At 48.5% G+C, this 24002-nt stretch overlaps 1 protein-coding gene and 1 long non-coding RNA gene across 11 annotated transcripts in view; one reads left to right on the top strand and one right to left on the bottom strand.

Annotated features, from left to right (window-relative positions):
* The window catches only part of LOC105482396 (La ribonucleoprotein 1, translational regulator), a 155955-nt gene that overhangs the window by 73253 nt on the left and 58700 nt on the right, over positions 1-24002 (bottom strand). For 2 of the 10 annotated variants that reach the window (XM_071098163.1, XM_071098166.1), the window contains exon 1: positions 4292-5110. The exons of 4 other annotated variants lie outside the window; for them this stretch is intronic. In XM_071098163.1, coding sequence (XP_070954264.1) covers positions 4292-4727 — 436 coding nt within the window. In that variant the 5' untranslated portion in view covers positions 4728-5110. Of the gene's footprint in view, positions 1-3199; positions 3338-4291; positions 5111-24002 lie in introns of those variants that run through there. 4 more of the 10 variants (XM_071098164.1, XM_071098165.1, XM_071098167.1 and 1 more) reach the window with 4 other exon arrangements.
* On the top strand, positions 3350-6287 carry LOC105482398 (uncharacterized). Its single transcript, XR_011624553.1, has 2 exons — positions 3350-4020; positions 5964-6287. It is a non-coding gene; the product is annotated as an uncharacterized lncRNA (long non-coding RNA).

Consider the following 24002-nt stretch of genomic DNA (forward strand, 5'->3'; position numbering starts at 1 on the left):
CCATAAGGCCAGCCATGGTGGCTCACATCTGTAATCCCAGCACTTCAGGAGGCCTAGGCCAGCAGATCACTTGAGCCCAGGAGTTCGAGACCAGCCTGGGCAACATGGCAGAACCCCATCTCTATAAAAAATACAGAAAAAAATTAGCCAGTGTGGTGGCATGCACCTGTAGTCCCAGCTACTAGGGAGGCTAAACTGGGAGGATCCTTTGAGCCCGGGAGTTTAAGACTGCAGTGAGCTATGATTGTGCCACTATACTCCAGCCTGGGTGAGAGTGAGACCCTGTCTAAAAAATAAATAAATATAATTAAATTGAAAATGCATTTAATACACCTAACCTACTGAACATCAAAGCTTAGCCTAGCACCAGGCACCATGGCTCACGCCTGTAATCCCAGCATTTTGGGAGCCCAAGGTGGGCAGACTGCCTAAGGTCAGGAGTTCAAGACCAGCCTGGTTAACGTGGTGAAACCCCATCTCTACTAAAAATACAAAAATTAGCTGGGCATGGTGGCGCACACCTGTAGTCCTAGCTACTCAGGAGGCTGAGGCAGGAGAATCGCTTGAAGCCGGGAGGTGGAGGTTGCAGTGGGCCAAGATCATACCACTGCACTCAAGCCTGGGCAACAGAGCAAGACTGTCTCAAAAAATAATAATAATAATAATAATAAAACAACTTAGCCTAGCCTATCTTAAATGCACTCAGAACACTGATATTAGCCTACAGATGCCAAAGCATCTAACATAAAGCCTATTTTAAGTGTTGAATGTCTCATGTAATTAATTTATTGAATACTATACTGCAAGTGAAAAACCATGGTTGTATGGGTACCTGAAGTACAGTTTCCAATAAATGTGTATCACTTTCTCATCAACATACAGTCAAAAAATCATAAATTGAACCATCATAAGTTGGGGACTATCTGTACTCTCAAGTCTCACGGCACTACACGTGCACCAGCCACAGCAAACTTTCAGTCCAGTTAGGCTGACTTTTCCTCATATCCCTGAAAGCACACGTGCAACTCCCCCCAAAAGAAAATCTTCACAAAAGGCAAATTAAAAAATTAAAACTTATTTTTTAAAAATTCATCTCACCACATTCCGAAGCAAAAAACAGCTAATTCTTAAGAGTCACCAACCTTTAAATTATCCATCCCATGCCCTTCATGTCTGTGGATAAGCAAAAGTCAAGTTTTAAGGGGACAGATCCCATACATGTCATGGAGTAATGATACAACAAAAGAAAAGGAAAGATCTGCATTCAGCAACCCCATTATATTACAGGTAGAGAAAAGCTGAGACCCAGAGAAAAGTCCCACCAAGACCCAAAGTAACAACTTTTACCTGCCAGGCAATGGGCTAAATACACTTATCATAACAACGAATTCTCATAATACCCCCATGAGGCAAGTAAATCATAAATACCTATTATACAAATTAAGAAGGTGAGGCACAGAATGGTTAAATAACTTGCCCAAGGAGGCACAGCTAACAAGTGGTAGAGCTGGCATTTGAACCCACGCAGTTTGACCCCAGAACTTTCGCTATATATCATCTCTTAACTTAGACATCTTGGACCTTATACTTAGAAGGGGCATGGCTAGGATAAGGCAAAAATTTTAAACATTTAAAAATACTCTGGGGAGGGAGGGAGATCTAAAAAACCAAAATGCAAATCCCAAGACTTAAAACTACAAATGTAAGACTTGGATGCTTAAAGCAGAATACAGAACCCCACAAGAAAGGAGAGATATCACAAAACATATTTTATTACTAGTTACTGCATGTGTCCCTTAAAGAACTAAAACACCAACATCTGAGCCAAAAGTAAGGCTAAAAATAGGCATTTACAGCAAGCTTTGGAAAGCTTTTAGTTTGCTTATGAGGTACTCATTTCTGTAGACTCCCAAAAACATATGCATCACAGAACACAAAAATTCCCAAGACCACACAGCCACTCCACTAGTGTCACATTTAAATTGGTCGAAGCTGTAAATAAAACCAGGGCTGGAAAAGCACTTCAGAGATTCATGTAGACTCCAGAGAAAGTGCCACCATCTAGCCTTATAAGACTGAGAGCCCAATCACAGAATTCTCTCTCAAAATACACACAAGTCCTAACAACAAGCTTAGAGAGAGAAGCTACGGAATTAACTTGAGTTAGGCTGTCAAAACCTATTCCAAAGGTTCTAAACCAACGAGTAGACACTCTCTTACCTTAAGATTCCAGAAAACAATAACAGAGCAAATCTATCCTTACTGAGAATTTTGCTTTGGGCAATTAAAGCAAGTCAGCTTCTCCACTCAGAGGAAAAGGTGAGATGCCAGCCAAGCTGTCTTCTTCCCACGATCAATAACCCCAGTGACGCACACTATCAAGGGCTCCTGGACTTACACAAAATGCCAGCTCAGGCACCCAATACCACCTGATGTCATGGCTGATTTAAAACCCACAAGGCAGGTTCACCATTAGCCAAGCAGCAGCCAGGATGAGTAGCCCCATTTAAAAGGAGTGCTCTCTCCCGCGGATGATTATACCCTTTTGAGTTTAAAGAGTGGAGAAGGACCAAAGAGTGTTCTAAAGTTGTTTTCCCTCATTCTGTAGGTGGATAGGAGGGATGTGAAAGAAAACGGAGGTTTCTGCACTGTCTTTTGCATAAGAGGGCTCTGGAAGGGAAAGGGGGGAAGGGAAGGAGGGGAGAAGGAAGAGAACACAGTTTGAGGGACTGTTAGTAAACCCCCAATGTCCTCTCCTCCAAATGAAGCAACCTGAAAAGAAATAAAAATTGCAACATGCTGTTTTCAGGACTGGCTATTCTGGCTTCCCTAGGACTAGCAGTGCTTCTACTTCTTTGACTGTAAAGGCATTAAGCACCCCCTTTATTTTCAATGGTTTAAACCAGTTAGCCTCAATCAGCTACGGCAGGAGAGGAGTTTTTTTTAAAAGCACCAGGGCTACGACCAGAGGCCATCATTCTAACTACAAGACAGTTTCAAACCGACCCACCTCAAACGGACCCAAAACCAAAGAATGGAGACCCGCCCTATGCGCCGGCCGAGGGAAGAGTGGGCGCGCCCCCCCATCCAAGCAGACGATCTATTCTCGGCAAAGGCAGCCCAGGAGCAGACTCCATATTCTGCACCGCCTCTCTCCCCACGCTGACACGGCTCTGCTGGGATTTCCTGCAACCCTTACCTCCCCCTGGAAAGGGGCACGGTCCAAAAGGACCAAAACGCGGAGGAGGGAGAGGGAGGACTCGCGGAGCGCCGGTCGGCAGTCACATGCCGCTCCCCGCGCGGGGAGGCACCACGTTGTCCCGGCTGCAGAGGAATGCCGGGAAGGGGGGACGCGCACACACCCGCGCCGCGCACACGCACACTCGGCGCCGCGGGCCCGCACCCGCCTGCCACCCCCAGCGCCGCGGCCCCCGCCGAACGCCGAGGCCGAGCGACCCGCGGGACGCCGGCGCGGCGCATGGCGCCCAACTGTCACCCGCCCGCCCAGCCGGGCCACTCCCTCCCCCGCCGCCACACGCCCCTCAAGTCGCCGCAGGCCCCTCACCCGCCTCACATTTTCCGCCAACCTCCTAACTGGCTCCCCCAGCACACTCGCCGTCCGGCTCCTTCTTAAGGCGGAAGGTGCCCGGGATCGGGGAGGGAAACCACCGAATTCGGTAGCACGATGGGTTTCTTCTCTCCATAACTAACCCTTCAACCCGTCTCCAAATGGCGATTCTACCGCCCAAGATCATCTCCCCGAGAACAAAACTTGTTAACTTTTAATCCCCGAATCCGTGCGGCCGGCATGTACTCCGCGCCGGGCACTGGGTTGCCCATGACATATGCTCACTAAACATTTACAACATGGGGACGCTCGCAACGCTACCAAAACGGGGAGCGCCGGGCGGGGTGGGAAGAGGGGCTTCCCAAGGAAGGTTCAAACCAGAAACCGTCTCCTACACCAGCATGCGGTGGGGATCGTTTCACTGAAACCAGCGCCCACCCTCTGCCGACGAGGTAGGCCCGGATCACACCGTTGCCCACTAACCGCTGAGGCCCAGGCGGTGGCCGCAGCCTCCCGGAGGCCGGGTCCTCGGGCAGGGGCAGATCCCTGAGTGTGCGGTTGGGGGAGGGCGCGGCGACCAGGATCAACCAGGAGGCAATTTAAAAAAGTCCCGAGTCACCATGACCGGTAGCGGACCCCGGGGCCCTGGAGGTGCTGGGGGAGGGGACTCCCATGTCCCCGGAAGAGGCCCCCGGGCCCAGGAGGGCGAGGAGGGAAACCCACCTGGGGGGGACTGTCCGTTCACGGTGGTCAGGACCGGCTGCAATGCGTTCTTAGTCCACGGGTTCACCTTGGGCGGGGGGGCTTCCACGAAGTCCCGGCGCCCCGCGCCCGCGGCTCCGGCAGCTCCTCCGCCAGCGCCTGGCTCGCCGCCGCCCTCCTCCCCGTCGCTGACGGCCGGGCCTTCGGCGCCGGGCAGCTGCAGCGGCCGCGGGCTCTCGCGCTCCTGCTGCCCGGTGCCCTCCTTGAGCGGCTTGGCGCAGGGCGGCCGGGGTCTCCGAGCGCCGCTGTCCGGCTCCCCCCCGCGGACGTCGTTCGCCCCGGGCTCGCCCTTGCCCTCGGGCGCCGGCGGCGGCTTCTTCCTCACCAGCCCCCCGTGCTCTTCGGCCTGCAAGAGCGGGGCGCCCCCAGGCAGGAGCGGCTCCACCTGAGTGGCCATCTGCGCGCCCGCCCCCCCGGAAAAGCCGGGCGCGCCCGAAGCTGCCTCCCCCGCCTCGAACTTGGCTAGCACAGCGCCCGCGACGCCTTCCTCCGGGGCGCCGGGCCCCAGTCCCTGCGGAGAAGGGTCGGGGTTCACGCGAGGTGCGGCCCCCTCCCAGTTAGATGCAGCCGCCGTAAATCCGAGGCCCACTAGCGGGGCGGGGGGGGAGGAAGGCCCCCCACTCTGCGGTCCAGGCCTCCTTGGCGTGCGTCCCCCCCCGCCCGTTCCTCGCAAGACGCCCCCACCCCGAGCCCAGCAGGCTTCTAGTCCCGTCCCTCCCTCCCCCCCCGCCCCCGGGGCGGCCCGGGCTTCCCGGCTCGGGGGCTGCAGCAATATGGACGGACGGGGGAGAGGCGCGGCGAGCCGAGCAGACCACGCGATCCGCGGCAGGCGGCGGGCGGGCGCGCGCCTCACGACGCGGCGGGCGAGGGGGGACGGCGCAGCGGGGGCGCGCCCGCCGGCCGGGCCCTGGGCGACGGGCGGGCAGGAGGCGGCGGGAGCGCGCGCGCACGGCTCCGCGGTCCTGCCCCTCGCCCCGCCCCTCGTCTCCGATTCCTCAGAGCACCTCCCGGGCTGGGGGTAGGGACGCTCAGACCGGACGGGGGCGAGCACGTGCCTGATGCAATTCGGGAGTTGTAGGTGGGGGCGCTGAGGGGGATAGGAGAGAAGGCTGGGCGAGGAGGGGAGGTGTCTTAAAGGGCCAGCGCGTGAGAGCGGCCTCAGGTGGAGCACATGGGACCGGGCCACGCGGGCGGCAGGGCCTGCCCGCGCTCTTTAGGCTGGGGGTCAGATTCAGGGGAAGGATCCATTAATGTCATTCCTGACTTCCGGGAGACCGAAGGGAGGACCCTCATCCGTCCCGAGGACGCACCAACGCTGCCCCTTCCCCTGTGCGCGGCGGGCCTAGCCCCTTCGGTCCCCGCCCGGGTGACCTTGGTTGGGTGAGCCGTCCGCACCTCAGCGGGTTGTGCTCCGCGCTTCGCCGCCGCCGGGCCTGGCCCCGACGCTACCCGGAGATGGGTTCGACTCCGGGCCTGGAAGGCGATTCCTTAGCCCTTGAGGGCAGCGGGCGCCTAGGAAGTGGGAACGGAATTACCAAAGCCCTCACCCAGACCAGGCCCTTCTCCCCACCGCGAAACCTTGTATTTATGGGCAGAAAATGTCTTTTAAGTGGATGTCGTTTTTTTCCTCAAGAATTGCTTTGGGCGGAGTTGAACCATCCCTGGATTGGGACTTCTGAGATCTGAGATTTTATCCTGGCGCTGCCCCTTACCATCTGCAGCAGTGACTTCCAGCTTCGTGGGCCTCAGTTTCACTATTGTAAAATGAAGGAACAACGTATGACAGCAGTTTCAAACTTCAATGTACATTCTAGTCAATAAATACTTACTGACCTCGTACTGTGGGGGCCTTGCAGGGTTCTAGGAAACGGGTTTGGTATAAACCAGGCTAACGAAGTCCCTATCCTCATGGAATTTATTCTAAGGTGGGGAAAGAGACAATAAAAAAGTGATAAATTATTGTCTAGTATCTATGAAAATAGTTAAACTGTGGTAATCAGTTAAACTAGATGGCCTACTTTTGTTTGGGTGATAAGGGAAGACTTCTTTGAACGCACATGCCAAAGTATTAGGAATCAGGCTCGGTCTGGGACTGGACCTAGAAATCTGCGTGTCTAGCAAGATCCCTTTGGTGCTTATGACTTCACTTAGAGAAGTCCTGGCTTCTGACTGGCTGTGATCCCACGTGCTCACATAACATAACAGCCTGGAATGTTGGCCATCTCCAAAACAAGAATTAGAGCACACAACCTGCTGGATCTAGGAGAAGACTGAATGAAAAGCCTCTTGGAACTGCCCCAGCCAGCAAGGCTGAGCTGTAGGATTGTTGTAACCTGTATAGGGGAGAAGTACTGGTAGGGATAGCCGGGTAATACCATGTCTAATTCCAACTCTTGGGTTATTCAGCCTCCAAACCTTGGCCAGCTAACCGCACTTCCCTGGACCCCTCTCCTGGCGGAAAAATGGGGGTAAATAATGCCTGACTTGCTTCCACCCTCTGAGCTCCTGTGAAGGGTCAAGTGAGACAATGTTAGTCAAGGTGCTATGTAAATTTTATAGACAAGCCAGTACTTCAAAAGAGGTACCAAGGAAGGTAATGTTACTCAATGAATTACACCAGGAATCTACTAAGTGCATTACGTGTACTCTTAATCAGAAGGTAAATTATTGCACATCGCCACTGCAATGCACTATTTATTTATTTGAAGAGATAAAGTCTGTCACCCAGGCTGGAGTGCAGTGGTGTGATCATGGCTTACTGCAGCCTCAAATTCCTGGGCTCAAGCTATCCTCCTACCTCAGCCTCCGAAGTAGCTAGGACCACAGGCACGTGCCACCATGCACAGCTTTATTTTTAAAAATTTATTGATAAATATTACCTGAAGAGATTATTCACTCTAGACCCTCTCTAAACTTTGTTAATAGGGGACATAATTATTATTGTTGGTCGTTCTTTTTGTAATTGGAGGTAGAGAAGTACCCTTCCCTGACCCCTGAGAACTTGTGAGGGTACGATGGCACTATGTGGACAAGAAACTCGTTCATGCTACTCAGCAGTCAGAGACAGGGTTGAACAAGCATGGCCAGGCCCTGCTGTGTAGAGAGTGGAGGGGTATTGAGATCTGCCTACCCTGGGCCTGCCCCAGAGAGAGGCAAACTAGGGCCAGAGAAAGTAAGAGACCTGTGTGAAACATCTTTTTTTTTTTTTTTTTGACTCTCACTCTGTTGCCCAGGCTGGAGTGCAGTGGCGGGATCTCAGCTCACTGCAACCTCCGCCTCCCGGGTTCAAGCAATTCTCCTGCTTCAGCCTCCTGAGTAGCTGGAATTACAGGCGCCCGCCACTACACCCGACTAATTTTTGTATTTTTAGTAGCAACAGGGTTTCACCATAATGGCCAGGCTGGTCTGAAACTCCTGACCTCAGGTGATCTGCCCAACTCAGCCTCCCAAAGTGCTGGAATTACAAGCGTTAGCCACCATGCCTGGCTGAGACAACATCTTACACTTAGAAGCTGTTAGAACTGGAAAAAGGAATCATAATGATTACTCATTTTCCTTGTTTTGCAGATGAAGAAACCAAAGTTCAGAAAAGTAAAGTTCCCGCCTGGGCACGGTGGCTCAAACCTGTAATCCCAGCACTTTGGGAGGCTGAGGCGGGCATATCACCTGAGGTCATGAGTTCGAGACCAGCCTGGTCAACATTGTGAAACCCTGTCTCTACTAAAAATAAAAAAATTAGCTGGGCATAGTGGCGCACACCTGTAATCCAAGCTACTCAGGAGGCTGAGGCACGAAAATTGCTTGAACCCAGGAGGCAGAGCTTGCAGTAAACTGAGACTACCCCCACTGCACTCCAGCCTGGGTGACAGAGCAAAACTCTATCTCAAAAAAAAAAAAAAAAAGAAAAGAAAAAAAAGAAAAAGAAAAGTAAATTTCCTTACCCAAAGTCACACAGCAGAGTCTAACAGAGCCAGGTCTCATACCTGAATCTCTTTATCCTAAATCTAGTAGCTTTTTCTATGTTAAAATAATGAAACTGGGTCTGGGCACAGTGACTCACACCTGTAATCCCAACACTTTGAAAGGCCAAAGCAGGAGGATCGCTTGAACCCAGGAGTTAGAGACCAGCCTGGACAATACAGTGAGACCCTATCTCTATTTTTTTTAAAGTTTTAATAAAAAAAAGATGGGGCCGGGTGCAGTGGCTCACGCCTATAATCTCAGCACTTTGGGAGGCCGAGGCGGGTAGATCACGAGGTCAGGAGATCAAGACCATTCTGACTAACACGGGGAAACCCCGTCTCTACTAAAAGTATTTAAAAAATTAGCCGGGCGTTCTGGCGGGTGCCTGTAGTCCCAGCTACTCAGGAGGCTGAGGCAGGAGAATCACCTGAACCTGGGAGTGAGCCAAGATTGCGCCACTGCACCCCAGCCTGGGCGACAGAGCGAGACTCTGTCTCAAAAAAAAAAAAAAAAAAGATGGAATTGGGATTTGAATTCAGGTTTTTTTGATTCCTAACCAACTATCGTATTCTATATGCATATATTTCTAAATACAGTCATCCTCCCTTATCCTAGTGTATGCCTGAAACTCCAAATAGTACCAAACTCTATATATACTATGTTTTTCCTACATATACATACCTATAATAAAGTTTAATATATAAATTAGGCACAGTAAGAAATAAACAATAATAATAAAATAGAACAATTATAACAATAGACTGTAATCAAATTTATGGCTGGGCGCAGTAGCTCATGCCTATAATCCCAGCACCTTGAGAGGCCAAGGCAGGCAGATCACGAGGTCAGGAGATCGAGACCATCCTGGCCAACACGGTGAAAACCCGTCTCTACTAAAAATAAAAAAAATTAGCTGGGTGTGGTGGGCGCCCGTAGTCCTAGCCACTCAGGAGGCTGAGGCTGGAGAATGGCATGAACCTGGCAGGTGGAGCTTGCAGTGAGCCAAGATCACGCCACTGCACTCCAGCCTGAGTGACAGAGCGAGACTCTGTCTCAAAAAAAAAGTAAAAATAAATAAAATTTATGTAACTGTGCTCTTTCTCTCTCAAAACATCTTATTGTATATAATATTTTCTGACTACAGTTAACCACAGGTAACTGAAACATCAGGAAGCAAAACCACAGATAAGAGGGGACTACTATACTAGTCATGATCAAATAGTCAGGAATAGCTACTTTTATTGAGTAACTAGTATACACTAGGTTCTATGGGAAATACTTGACATTCATTATCTCATTTAATCCTCATGATAACCCAGTGGGATAGTTATTATTTCCCTAAATGTCTACTGAGCCCCTACTATGTGCCAGGCTCTACAGGCTAGGTCCTGGAATGGTTATTGTCTTCAAATTACAAAGGAAGGCAGCTGAAATTCAGAAAAGAAAGTAAGGTGGGTGCTCAGCATCACAGGCAGCAGCTAACTATCAGAGTGGGGTGTTTCAGGGTGTTCTATATCTCCAGGCCTTGTTCTTGCTCACTGCACCACTCTGTACAGCCTACCTCTCTTCCCTCCATTGCCATATCCATGGAGAATCCCTCAAATACTTAGGCCTCAGGAAGATACCAAACAAGGTGAATCCTATCTTTCTAAAGGGTAAACTCTAATTAGAGGAACCAAATAATTGAGCAATATTTAACCTGCGGCCAAAAAAAAAGAGAGGCCAAAAAAAGAGACAAAATATGCTTTAGGCAGAAAGTGACAAAGATCAGGCTAACTTGTGCCTAGAGTTTAAACACATCATGTGCTTAAACACTAGGCCAGGTGCTGTGTATCACGCCTGTAATCCCAGCACTTTGGGAGGCAGAGGTGGGAGAATTGCTTGAGCCCAGGAATTTGAGACCCACCTGGGCAACATAGTGAGACCCTGTCTCTATAAATAAATAAATAAATAAATCGTGGTGGCACATGCCTGTAGTCTAAGCTACTCAGGAGGCTTTGGTGGGAGGATTGCTGAGCCTGGGAGGTAGAGGCTGCAGTGAGCTGTGATTGCATCCCTGCATCCTAGCCTAGGCAACAAAGCGAGACCAGACCTTGTCTCAAAAAATGAAACCCACGGCCGGGTGTGGTGGCTCAAGCCTGTAATCCCAGCACTTTGGGAGGCCGAGACGGGCGGATCACGAGGTCAGGAGATCGAGACCATCCTGGCTAACACAGTGAAACCCCATCTCTACTAAAAATACAAAAACTTAGCCGGGCGAGGTGGCAGGCGCCTGTAGTCCCAGCTACTCGGGAGGCTGAGGCAGGAGAATGGCGTGAACCCGGGAGGCGGAGCTTGCAGTGAGCTGAGATCCGGCCACTGCACTCCAGCCTGGGTGACAGAGCGAGGCTCCGTCTCAAAAAAAAAAAAAAAAAGAAACCCACCAAATTAATAAAATGGGTCCAAATACCTATTTGGACTGGGCTGTGGTGGCTCATGCCTGTAATCCGAACACTTTGGGAGGCCAAAGCAGGTGGATCTCTTGAGCCCAGGAGTTCAAGGTAGGTCTGGGCAACATGACGAAACACCATCTCTACAGAAAAATACAAAACATTCCCAGCACTTTGGGAGGCCGAGGCGGGCGGATCACGAGGTCAGGAGATCAAGACCATCCTGGCTAACACGGTGAAACCCCGTCTCTACTAAAAATACAAAAAAAATCAGCCGGGCTTGGTGGCCGGCGCCTGTAGTCCCAGCTACTCCGGAGGCTGAGGCAGGAGAATGGCGTAACCCGGGAGATGGAGCTTGCAGTGAGCCGAGATCGCACCACTGCACTCCAGCCTGGGTGACAGAGTGAGACTCCATCTCAAAAAAAAAAAAAAAATTATCTGGGCATGGTGGCATACACCTGGAGTCCCAGCTACTGGGGAGGTTGAGGTGGGAAGATCACCTGAGCCTGGGAAGTTGAGACCGCAGTGAGCCATGATTGCGCCACTGTACCCCAGCCTGGGGAACCCAGTGAGACCCTGTCTCAAAAACAAAACAAAACAAAAACCTATTTGTAATTAATTATATGCTTGTTTGCTCCTTGTGCAGACAACTTCCTAAAGAGAGAGCAGACAGCCTGTGAGAGACTAGAGAGCTGGGGGAATTGATTTATAACCTGGGTCCCATCTCCAAGTTTGCTGAATGACTTTGGGCATCCTCCTGAGCCTTCCATCCACAAAACAGGAAGCATATCTGCCCGTCTGGCTTATGAGCAGGAAGAAAATACAAAGTTTACATGAAATTTTATTCCATTGGAGGGGGAGCAATGAATAGGTAAAGAAAGGAGGAATGGTTCCTTATCTGTGCTTATTATAAAGGAAAATTTAACATGCTTGGATATGTACTACTTTTATTCCCTTTGAGTTTGGTTTTCCAAAGAGCCTTGTGTTTCTGGAAGAGCTTGGGCTAATCACTTACTTCTTCTGCTATGGGGCCCCTTGGGTATGAAGCCTCTTACACTGACACAAAGTGAGTGGGGTTAGCAAAGGGAGGGGCCTTGGCGAAAACAGTGCCAGCTGGGGAGTGTTTTTCAAGATCCTGAAGACACTTGGGCCTTCTGGCACACATCACATAATTATTTCAGTTCTTGGGAAGAGGCTCAGCCAGGATCTCCTCTTGTGAAGTAGATGTAAACGGCAATAGCTAACATACAAGAAGGAGGTGGGGTGGGGACTGACTATTTCCATAATTCCTCGTTTAACCCCCAGGCCAATCCTTTTCCATGACTATCCCCACTTTACAGATGAGAAAGGAGGCTCAGAGGAAGAGGGGTGGTCAATGAGGAGGATGGTTTGCAATGAAGAAGGTCTGATAAATAACTTTTAACACACTCACCCCTCTGAGTTGGAAACAAGCACCATCCCAGCCTCTTCTCATCAGTTCTACCTATGCAGCCTCTTCTCCCATCCCCACTACCCTCCCTGGAGTTTTGTACTTCCCAAGTTGTCCCGTGATGGGCTTCCTCACTAACTGTACTCCCACTGTGATCCAGTCTACCACACTTGTCTGTGTCAGCTCTCTGGCTCTGTGATGGACTCAGACCCTGCCTCTGCTTTGAATCTCCACATTCACACCCAGCACAGCCTGACCCTAACTAAACTTCCTGTCCTACTGCCTTCCAGCACACACCCTACACTCCAGCAACAGTGGACCACTCACTGCTTCTTTAACTCAGGAAATATGTATTGAGCATCTACAATGTACCAGATACTGCTAGGCCCTGGACATAGAAAAGTAAGCAAGACAGACGTGTTCCCTACTTCCCAGAAGTTTCCCATGTAAACCCCTGTGGGCTCCATGTTTTCCTGCCTCTATTCATATAACACAGCTATTAATAGTGAGGTCATGACTGTGAATCCTGGCTCAACTACCTTGTGACTTTAGGTAAATATTTAACTTCTCTCTAAGCCTCAGTTTCCCCATCTGTAAATTGGAGATGATAATTCTACTTCTCTCATAGAGCTTTCAGTGAGCCTTAAGTGAGATGTGTTTAATAGCACAATGACATTTATAGCAGAGTATATGCTAAGTAATATTCCTTTTCATTACTTTTATTATTACCAATAACACCTTTCCATTTCCACTTGTCCTGAATTCTACTTGTCCTTCAAGGATCAGCACCAAATGTCAACTTCTTCACAAAATCTTATTTAATCTCCATAGTTAAAGTAGATTTCTCTGAACTCTTATCTTCTAGTGGCAGTTTTCCTAAAACATATATTTTTCATTTTCTCTACTCAGTTATGGTTACTTATGAGAACGCCTTGTTCATAAGTAACCATAAGGCAGGGATTATACCTTATTCATCTTAGTGTTCTTTGGAGTACTTATCAATGGTCACGAACAGGCCCTCAGTCTTTTCTGAACAAAGGAATAAATGAATGAATACAGGATCACTCCTGATTGCATCAATGTTTTGGCAACCAGAGCAACACTGTCAAGGGCCAAGTGCTAAATTATATTTATATATATATGTCTTTTGTAAATGATAAAATATAATATAAAAATAAAATAGGCTAACTTTAGCAAACTGGAAAATTTTTTTAGGCTGGGCACAATGGCTCACAACTGTAATCACGGCACTTTGGGAGGCCAAGGATGGGGAATCCCTTGAGACCAGGAGTTCAGGACAAGCCTGGACAATATACTAAGACCCCGTCTTTAAGAAAAATAAAAAAGAGGCCGGGCGCGGTGGCTCAATCCTGTAATCCCAGCACTTTGGGAGGCCGAGGCGGGTGGATCACGAGGTCAGGAGATTGAGACCATCCTGCCTAACACGGTGAAACCCCGTCTCTACTAAAAAAATACAAAAAACTAGCCGGGCGAGGTGGCGGGCGCCTGTAGTCCCAGCTACTCGGGAGGCTGAGGCAGGAGAATGGCATAAACCCGGGAGGCAGAGCTTGCAGTGAGCTGAGATCCGGCCACTGCACTCCAGCCTGGGCGACAGAGCGGACTCCGTCTCAAAAAAAAGAAAAAGAAAAAAGAAATTACCTGAGTGTGGTGCCGCATATCTATAGTGCAAGACTGAGACAGAAGGATGGCTTGAGCCCAAGAGTTTGAGGTTGCAGTGAGCCATTGATCATGCCATTGCACTCCAACCTGGGTGACAGAGGGAGACACTGTGTCTTTTTCTTTTCTTTTCTTTTCTTTTCTTTTTTGAGACGGAGTCTCGCTCTGTCGCCCAGGCTGGAGTGCAGTGGCACAATCTCAGCTCACTGCAGTCTCCGTCTCCCCGGTTCAAGCTATTCTGCCTCAGTCTCCCAAGTAGCTGGGATTACAGGCATGCGTAACCATGCCTGGCTAATTTTTGCTTTTTTTGAGATGGAGTTTCACTTTTGTTGCTCAGGCTGACGTGCAATGGCACAATCTCGGCTCACCGCCACAAACTCCTCCTCCCAGGTTCAAGCAGTTCTCCTGCCTCAGTCTCCCGAATAGCTTGGATTAAAGGTGCCCGCGAACACGCCCAGCTAATTTTGTATTTTTAGTAGAGATGGGGTTTCGCCTTGTTGGTCAGGCTGGTCTCCAACTCCCGACCTCAGGTGATCCACGCGACTCAGTCTCCCAAAGTGCTGGGATTACAAACATGAGCCACCGCACCTGGCCTAATTTTTGTATTTTTAGTAGAGACAGGGTTTTGCCATGTTGGCCAGGCTGGTCTCGAACTCCTGACCTCAGGTGATCCACTATGGCCATCTTTTTTTTTTTTTTTTTTTTAAAGACAGTCTTGCTCTGTCACCCAGGCTAGAGTGCAATGGCACCATGTCAACTCACTGCAACTTCCGCCTCCCGTGTTGAAATGATTCTCCTGCTTCAGTCTCCCAAGTAGCTGGGATTACAGGTGCCCGCCACCTCGCCAGGTTAATTTCTGTTTTTTTTGTTTGTTTGTTTGTTTGTTTTGAGACGGAGTCTCGCCCTGTCGCCCAGGCTGGAGTGCAGTGGCACAATCTCAGCTCACTGCAACCTCTGCCTCCCAGATTCAAGCAATTCTCTGCCTCAGCTTCCCAAGCAGCTGAGATTACAGGTGCCCAAACGCCTGGGTAATTTTTGTATTTTTAGTAGAGACAGGGTTTCACTATGTTGGCCAGGCTGGTCTCGACCTCCTGACCTCAAGTGATCTGCCTACCACAGCTTCCCAAAGTGCAGGAATTACAGGTATGAGCCACTGCATCCAGCCCATTTTTTTTATTTCAGTTTTTTAGTAGAGACACTCTATTTTATCCAGGCTGGACTTGAACTCCTGAACTTGAGTGATCCTCACGCCTTGGCTTCCCAAAGTGCTGGGCTTACAGGCATGAGTAACAGTGCCCAGCCAGTGACCCACTTGCTGTTTGGATCACCCTGTATTTTCCAAAGGGCTTTCATGGAGACAGGATAGACATGATTATCTTTGGTTGGCAGCTGAAGAACTGAGGCCTACAGAAGTTAAGTGACTTGCTCCAGGGTGCCAAGGCAGCAGAATCAAGATCAGAACCCAGGTATCACCCCTCCCATTCCAGATCGTGACACCACATCACAAGAGACATAGATAGTACTCATAGAAAACGCAAAAACCACACAGTTGGACGAACTCAGGTAACCATGTTTGAGCATTCCATGGTCAAGAAACATCCAAGTTCATAGAGACAAGTGGAAATCAGAAGCCAAAATGAGGGCATAAGGAAATTTCTTCGCAACATGAGCATAACTAGTCCCTGGGTGAGACTGCCTGAGAGAACCGTCACTCAGTCAAATATGGGAGCCAAGCTCCAAGACAGAAGGGCCCAGCCCTAGAGACTAGTGTGGAAACAATAAAGGACAAGACATGGTCCCTGCACCTGGAAACAAAACTCCCTATACCAGCACGTTGTTCTCCTCACAGACCATTTGCCTGTCCTTCACATGTGGCACAGAAAAATGGGGAAAGGGTTTGATGTCAAAAGAGTTGGGTTTAGGCCGGGTGTGGTGGCTGACGCCTGTAATCCCAGCACTTTGGGAGGCCGAGGTGGGTAGATCACGAAGTCAGGAGATTGAGACCATCCTGGCCGGCCAACATAGTGAAACCCCATCTCTACTAAAAATACAAAAATTAGGTGGGCATGGTGGTGCGTGCCTGTAATCCCAGGTACTTGGAAGGCTAAGGCAGAAGAACGCTTGAACTAGGGATTCGGAGGTTGCAGTGAGCCGAAATCGCACCATTGCACTATAGCCTGGTAACAGAGTGAGACTCTGCCTCAAAAAAAAAAGAAAAAAAAGTTGGGTTTAGGCCCAGCTTTGCCCACTTCCTAGCTGCATGACCTCAGGCAAGTCACTTTGTTTCTCTGAGTTTCAGTGTCTCCATCTGTAAAATATCAGAAAGGGAATTGCTGGGTAAAATTCATTATGTCTTTGAGAGGATTAAATGAGCCAATATTTATGAAAGCGTTCAATAGTCTCAGCTCTGCCACCTACAAGCTTTGTAACCTTGGGCAAATTCCTTTGTGTCTCTCTGCCTCAGTTTTCTCCTGTGTAAAATGACGACGATAAAAGCACCTACCCCTGCACCCCTAAGGATTATTGTAGGGATTGAATTAATACACCCAAAGTACTCAGAACAGTGCTTGATATATAGTGAGTACTGAATAAATGTTTGCTATTATCGTAAAGGGGGTAGTGGTCACTGGCATAGAGTCAGGAGAAGTATTCTTCAAATCCCACAAAGAAGGTGGAGCAAGTGCCTCCCCATTTTAAAGATGAGGACACTGAGGCTCAGAAAGATGAGGTGTTTTATCTGAAGTCATACTGCTAGTTGGTGGAAACTCCAGGGCTTGTAAAGATTGCATATCCAAAAGGCCAGGTGCGGTGGCTCATGCCTGTAATCCCAGTACTTTGGGAGGCCGAGGCAGGCAGAGATCACGAGGTCAGGAGATCGAGACCATCCTGGCTAACACGGTGAAACCCCGTCTCTACTAAAAATACAAAAATGAGCTGGGAGTGGTGGCGTGCTGCCTGTAGTCCCAGCTATGCGGGAGGCTGAGGCAGGAAAATCGCCTGAACCAGCGAGGTGGAGGTTGCAGTGAGCTGAGATGGTGCCACTGCACTCCAGTCTGGTGACAGAGCGAGGCTCTGTCTCAAAAAAAAAAAAAAAAAAAATTTCATGTCCAATGCCCTTTCCCCTGCAGATAATATTCCAGCTGTTGCAACCTGTCAGTCCTCTGGCCAATTTCAGCCCACAGGCACATTTTGTTTGGTCCACATAGTATTTTTTAAATTGAATTTAAATGTGATTAGATGGGCCCAGCAAACACTAGTGAGCCTCAGGCCCCACCCCTCCTCTGGTGTTACTCCCAGCACACTTTAACTAGTGTTACACCTGCACAAACTAATGCCATACCAGTCGTTAATATATGGAACAGACAAGTTCAGGAGACTAAAGAAGAGGCAGAGTATCATAGGTGAGAGTGGGAGGAAAGAGGTAGTCAGGGAAGCCTTCCTGGAGGTACCTGGACTTCAATTAGGACTTAAAACTGGGAAGTAGGATTTGCTGAGATTAAAAAGGAGGGCAGGAGATAGGGCAGATTGTTTTAGCATTTGGTGACCTTCGGATATGTTTATGATCCTCCCCTGCCAAGGCTTCCCCCAGGCCTTTCCTTTGGTAGAGGACAGGAAACAAATGAGCTGCCCTTTATCCCAGTTGAGGCCATGTGACCTAGGAGATCCAGAATCAATACAAATTGTCATTGTTTGTTGATTAATTGGTCTGTGCCATCATCTCTGAGGACTTAGCACTGTGCAAGGCACTTGGAGAAAGCTGAAATCACATGAGCCAAAGTATAAACTATAGCCCTGGCTGGGTGTGGTGGCTCATGCTTGTAATCCCAGCACTTTGGGAGGCTGAGGCAGGAGATTCACTTGAGATGGGGAGTTGGAGACCAGCCTGGCCAACATGGTGAAACTCCATTTCTATTAACAATACAAATATTAACTGAGCGTGGTGGTGGGCACCTGTAATCCCAGCTACTTGGGAGGCTGAGGCAGGAGAATCGCTTGAACCTGGGAGGCAGAGGTTGCAGTAAGCCCAGATCATGCCACTATACTCCAGCCTGGGCAACAGAGTGCGACTCTGTCTCTAAACAAACAAACAAACTATAGGCCAGAAGCAGTGGCTCACTCCTTTAATCCCAGCACTTTGGGAGGCCAAGGCGGGTGGATCACCTGAGGTCAGGAGTTCGAGACCAGCCTGGACAACCTGGTGAAACCCTATCTCTACTAAAAATAGAAACATTAGCCGGGCATGGTGGCCGGCACCTGTAATCCCAGCTATTCGAGAGGCTGAGGCAGGAAAATCGCTTGAATTTGGGAGGTGGAGGTTGCAGTGAGCTGAGATTGCACCATTGCACTCCAGCCTGGGCAACAAGAGTGAAACTCCGTTTCAAAAAAATAAATAAATAAAAATAATAAACTATAGCCCTTGCCGTTAATAATAAAAGTAATAATGATAATGACAATAGCTAGCATTTATTACACCATTATGATAGTGGATTTTTTTGCTAAGGGTGGCACTTTTCAAGGAGCGTTTCCCAGAATATGATTAAATATATGCGAAGATGTAGTCCATCATCAAATCATTCTGGGAAACATTGGGTTAAGCAATGTTAAATGAGTGTTTGGCTGCAGGACATCTCCAAGACTTTAACATTCATATTCAGTCTCTAAGAAAGGGGTAATGATTTGCAGCATTCCCCAAACTCTTGTGAGGTAGAACAAGAAACATTGCCTCAGGTTTGTCATATTGCTTCCCTTTCGGCTGGGGCAGTACCAGGCAGTGAGATATAGGAAAAGGGCTGCTTTCTAGTTCTGGCTCTATTGCTACTTCCTGTGGGACCAAGAAAAGTTCCTTTTCTTCTTTGGACCTCAATTTTCCTATTTCTAAAAAGCCTGAATGTTCTGGAAGTTTCTTCCCATCCTAGAAACTATTTTTTTCTTTTTTCTTTTTCTTTTCTTTTCTTTTCTTTTTTTTTTTTTTTTTTTGAGACAGGGTCTCTGTTGCCCAGGCTGGAGTACAGTGGCATGATCATGGCTCACTGCAGCCTCAACTTCCTTGACTCAAGCAACTATTTCACCTCAGACTCCTGAATAGCTGGAACTACAGGTACAAGCCACCTCATCCAGCTAATTTTTTGTATATATACATTTTTTTGAGACAGGGTCTCGCTCTGTTGCCCAGGCTGGAGTGCAGTGGCATGATCATGGCTCACTGCAACCTTTGCCTCCTAGTTCAAGAGATTTTCATGCCTCAGCCTCCCGAATAGCTGGGATTACAGGCATGTGACACTATGCCTGGCTAATTTTATTTTTAATAGAGACAGGGTTTCACCATGTTAGCCAGGCTGGTCTCGAACCCATGGCCTCAAGTGATCCACCTGCCTTGGCCTCCCAAGATGCTGGGATTACAGGCGTGAGCCGCCGGGCCCAGCCACTCTTTCGTATTTTTGTAGAGAAAGGGTTTCATCATGTTGCCCAGGTTTGTCTTGTGCCCAGGCTCCAATTCTAGCAATCTTGATAGTTTCTAACGTTTCCTATCTCTATGGAAAAAAGGATGATCACAGGAGTGAGGTGCAGAAAGGCTGTGGCAAGTTGATGGGGCTGCCTAACTGCCTGTCCCAACAACAGGCATGGATCAGAGAGGTTGGCCAATTTCCACAGTACTTGGATCTGTAGGTCAATTTAAGACGTATCTCTAGGTTCCTTAGAAGGAACATGAATGGCCTAATTACCTAATGTGGACAAAATGCATAGAGACTCTATATAAAGATAAGGAAAAGCTGGGCTGGGCTAATTTTGCATGGGTATCATTGCCTTCTGTGTTTTTTGTAAACTTCCCAGGAGTCCCTCACTTAGGAAAAGCAGGAAATGTTGCAGTATGTCTGCCACTCTCTTAAAAACAAACAAACAAACAACCCTCCCTAACTTTCTATTACAAGAATAAACTCTAGACCTCTCACTTTGGCCCACATACCCTCTATGCTCCAGAACCCATTTACTTCCAGATTTTCCCTGTTTGTTGTCCCTGGCCTTGCTCTGTGCCAGTCCCACAAACACATGGAAACTCATCCCAGCCTGCGGGCCCCTAGGGCATAGTGTTCCCACTGCATTCCCACTCCCCCCACCCACACACAAACACTCGATATTTCGCATTCTTCAAGACTCAGCTTAAACGGCCCCTTCTAGAGGGACCACCCTTGATCAGCCTGGCTGAAGTACTCCATGTTCTCCATAGCACAGATCACAACCTCTGATTTCGTGTGTTTATCTGCTTTTTGTCCATTGCCTCCACTAACGTGTAAGCTCCATGACATTGGAGCACATGGCTATTTTATTCACCTTTAGTAGGCATTCAGTAGGCACTCAGTATGTATTGAAAGAATGCTGCGTGGCCTCTGACAAGCTGCTTTCCCTCTCTGGGACTCTGTAGGCCTATGAGTGAAATGAAGTGGTTAAAAGAGGTGTTACTGAGAGCCCTTGGCGCTCTGACTGCAGCTCTGTGACTAACATCTGGGCCTCAAGCCCAGGAGTGAGCCCGGCGTGTTGCATCTCCACAGTGCTGCACAGAGTACACTGATTTAATCAAGCAGCAAACACCCTGTAATTTAGTGTTCTGCTGTTCCTCCTCCCCAGTCCCTGGACTGGGGACTGTGCTGTCAGATTTCCAGGATGATCCATGCACAGCCACCTGTTCTCCCAGCTCACTTGATCCCAGTGCTCCTGAGGAGAGGATGGTGGGCAGGCTGGGAAAACATTTTCGATCTGGAAGCCCAGGGGCAAGGAGGACTTGTCACTGTCCTGACCTGAAAGGCTAGAATCCACAAGAGATTCATCAAATCCCCTCATTTCTGGAGTAAAAGGGATGCTTGGCCCAGCCCTTTGCCTTAAACCTAACTGTCTTCTAAAGATGCCTCCACCATGATTCCACTTGAAGTGCTCAGAATAGGGACCTCAGTGCCTTTCAGAGCTGCTCATCTCACCAATGAATGGATTTGTTTAGAAAGTTCTTTAATCAGCAGCATGGTGTAACGCAAGGCAGTGCGGCATAGGGGTGAAAGGCCTGGGCTTCCAGCCAGGCTGCCTGGGTGGAATTCCAGCTCTGCAGCCGACTTGCTGTGTGAGCTTGGGCAAGCCGTAAAACCTCTCTGTGTCTCTGCTTCCTGTAGTATAAAACGGGGAGAATCCTCATTGGGCTGTTGGGAGAATTACAAAGTGTTAATTGACAGGAAGCCTTTGAAAAGTGAAAAATACTACATAAATGTGAGGAATTAATCTCATTTTGTTGGAGAAGCCCTTACTGCTTTTAGCAAGGCAAGTCAGCTTCCACACAACAAAAACAGCTAAACTCAACTTACTTGGCAGATCATGTGCTTTTGGTACTTGCTGTGAATTTGAAGCAAATCCCTTTAGAATCTTCTTTTATTTATGTACTAGAGTTTAAAAAAAAAAAATTGAGAAGGGTTTGATTACAAACATTTAGGTACATTCCTAAAGGATACAAGGCTTGGTTTGGTTTCCTGCCATCTGGTTTATTGTTAAAGTTATTATTTCTCCAGTTTCTCCAAGAATTTGATTGGAAGGATCCAGGTGAGCTGCATTCACTTTGCAAAGGCCAGCAGGACACAGTAACTCTTCAAAATTTCAGGAGATCTTGCGTGACCTTTGCTGAATACCTGCTCTGACATGAGGACCTGGGGCTGGGCAGAAGGTTGGGGGAGGGGAGTCAGCCTTCTCATTGTACAAATCAGAAGCCAAGGCCCAGAGAGGGGAAGGGACTTGCCTAAAATCACACAGCTGTTTAGTGCAGAGGCTTGAATGGGTAAGCAGATCGTTTGACTCCAAATTTCATGCTTTTTCCATCTTGCAATTACTCTAAATAAGCTACTTGTGTGTCCAAATCCTATAATTCATAGGGGTTTACATTTGTCAAAAGTCATTGAAATGTACACTTAAAATCTGCCCAGTGCTTGGCGCAGTGGCTCACGCCTGTAATCCCAGCACTTTGGGAGTCTGAGGTGGGCGGATTACCTGAGGTCAGGAGTTTCAGACCAGCCTGGCCAACATGGTGAAACCTCATCTCTACCAAAAATACAAAAAATTAGCTGGGCATGGTGGCATACGCCTGTAGTCCCAGCTACTCAGGAGGCTGAGGCAGAAGAATTGCTTGAACCCGGGAGGCAGAGTTGCAGTGAACACAGATTGCACCACTGCACTCTAGCCTGGGTGACAGAGCAAGACTCCATCTCAAAAAAAAACAAAAACAAAAACAAACAAACAAACAAAACTGTCTAGTATATTATTGTAAATTTAGCTCAATTTTTAATTTTAAATTATTTATTTATTTTTGTTTTATGTTTCTGTTTTCTAAGACAGAGTCTGTCTTTCTTGTCCAGGCTGGAGAGCAGTGGCATGATCATAGCTTACTGTAGCCTTGACCTCTTGGGCTCAAGAAATTCTCCTGCCTCAGCCTCCCAAAGTGCTGGGATTACAGGCATGACCCAGGTTCAAACGATTCTCCTGCCTCAGCCTCCAGAGTAGCTGGGATTACAGGCATGTGCCGCCAAACCCGGCTAATTTTTGTGTTTTTAGTAGAGACGAGGTTTCATCATGTTGGCCAGGCTGGTCTCGAACTCCTGACCTCAGGTGATCTACCACCTCAGCCTCCCAAAATTACAGGCATGAGCCACCGCACCCGGCTTTGCCTGTTTCTTCTGAGGGTCCAGATTAAGATGCTGGCTGATGTGTAGGGCTCAGGTTGTGAGAAAAAGAATGTACAGCTAGCTCTACAATAAGGTGATATTCAGTGTGGTGAGACACACCTCTGGGATCCAAGACTGCTAAGGGAATGGCAGCATCCAGTATCCCACACATGCATGGTTTACCATACTGTATCTATGTCCATCAGATCATGGAGCCGAGGGTGTGTGACTCAGATGTGTCTATGCTGTGCTTCTGACCCATTCTGTTTGTCTTAGGGAGGCACACAGAACCTAAAGGGCCTCCCATTGTCCCTTAGTTTCCTGGAGGAGGTTAACTGAGGGCCCGGAGATGAAGACAAGGATCTGAGAGTTCTCCAGACCCAGCAGTGTGAGTGAAGCTAGGGGAATGTTCAGGGACTATGAAGGGGAGGGCTGAGGAGGGGCGGTTAGAGCAGAGCTGGAAAGCTGAACAATGAGGACAGCTCATTCACAAGGAGGGGCAGCGGCAGGGAACCAGAAATATCAGAGGAGACCAAAGAGAGAGAGAGAGCAGAAGCTTGGGGAAGACGGTTTTGAGGAGAAAGCAAGTACCAAGTGTTGACCTGCTGCAGCATTACAGAACTAATCACTGTCCTTCAAATTAGGAGTGGTGGAGGTGGGAAAGGCTAATCCACATATCAGAAGATGTTTAATCAGATGAAATTTGCTAAGTTGCAGAACAATTTGTTAGTCATTTATACATAAAAAGAAAAATTCTGGCCGGGTGTGGTGGCTCACACCTGTAATCCCAGCACTTTGGGAGGCTGGGGTGGGCGGATCACCTGAGGTCAGGAGTTCGAGATCAGTCGGACCAACAAGGTGAAACCCCGTCTCTACTAAAAATACAAAAAAATTAGCCAGGCATGGTGGCATGTGCCTGTAGTCCCAGCTACTCGGGAGGCTGAGACAGGACAATTGCTTGAACCTGGGAGGCAGAGGTTGCAGTGAGCCAAGATCTCGCCACTGCACTCTAGCCTGGGTGACGAAGCAAGACTCCATGTCAAAAAAGAAAAAAAAGAAAAAAAAAAAAGAAAAAATCCATGCTTCTAGATTATCAAAAAGGAAGGTTAGTTCCTTTGAGTACTTTAAACGTTCCCCCTAGAATTGCATTAAAACAACACATTGGCCAGGCACGGTGGCTCACACCTGTAATCCCAGCACTTTGGGAGGCCAAGGCAAGCAGATCACTTCAGGTCAGGAGTCTGAGACCAGCCTGGCCAACATGGTGAAACTAAATTTTGTACTAAAAATACAAAAATTAGCCAGGTGTGGTGGCACACGCCTGTAATCCCAGCTACTCAGGAAGCTGAGGGAGGAGAATCGCTTGAACCTGGGAGGCAGAGGTTGCAGTGAGCTGAGATCGTGCCATTGCACTCCAGCCTGGGTGATAGAGGGAGACTCTGTCTTGAAAAACCAAAAAAAAAAAAAAAACACATTTATTCACC

This window comes from Macaca nemestrina, chromosome 6, assembly GCF_043159975.1.
Source record: "Macaca nemestrina isolate mMacNem1 chromosome 6, mMacNem.hap1, whole genome shotgun sequence".
Lineage (NCBI taxonomy): Eukaryota > Metazoa > Chordata > Mammalia > Primates > Cercopithecidae > Macaca > Macaca nemestrina.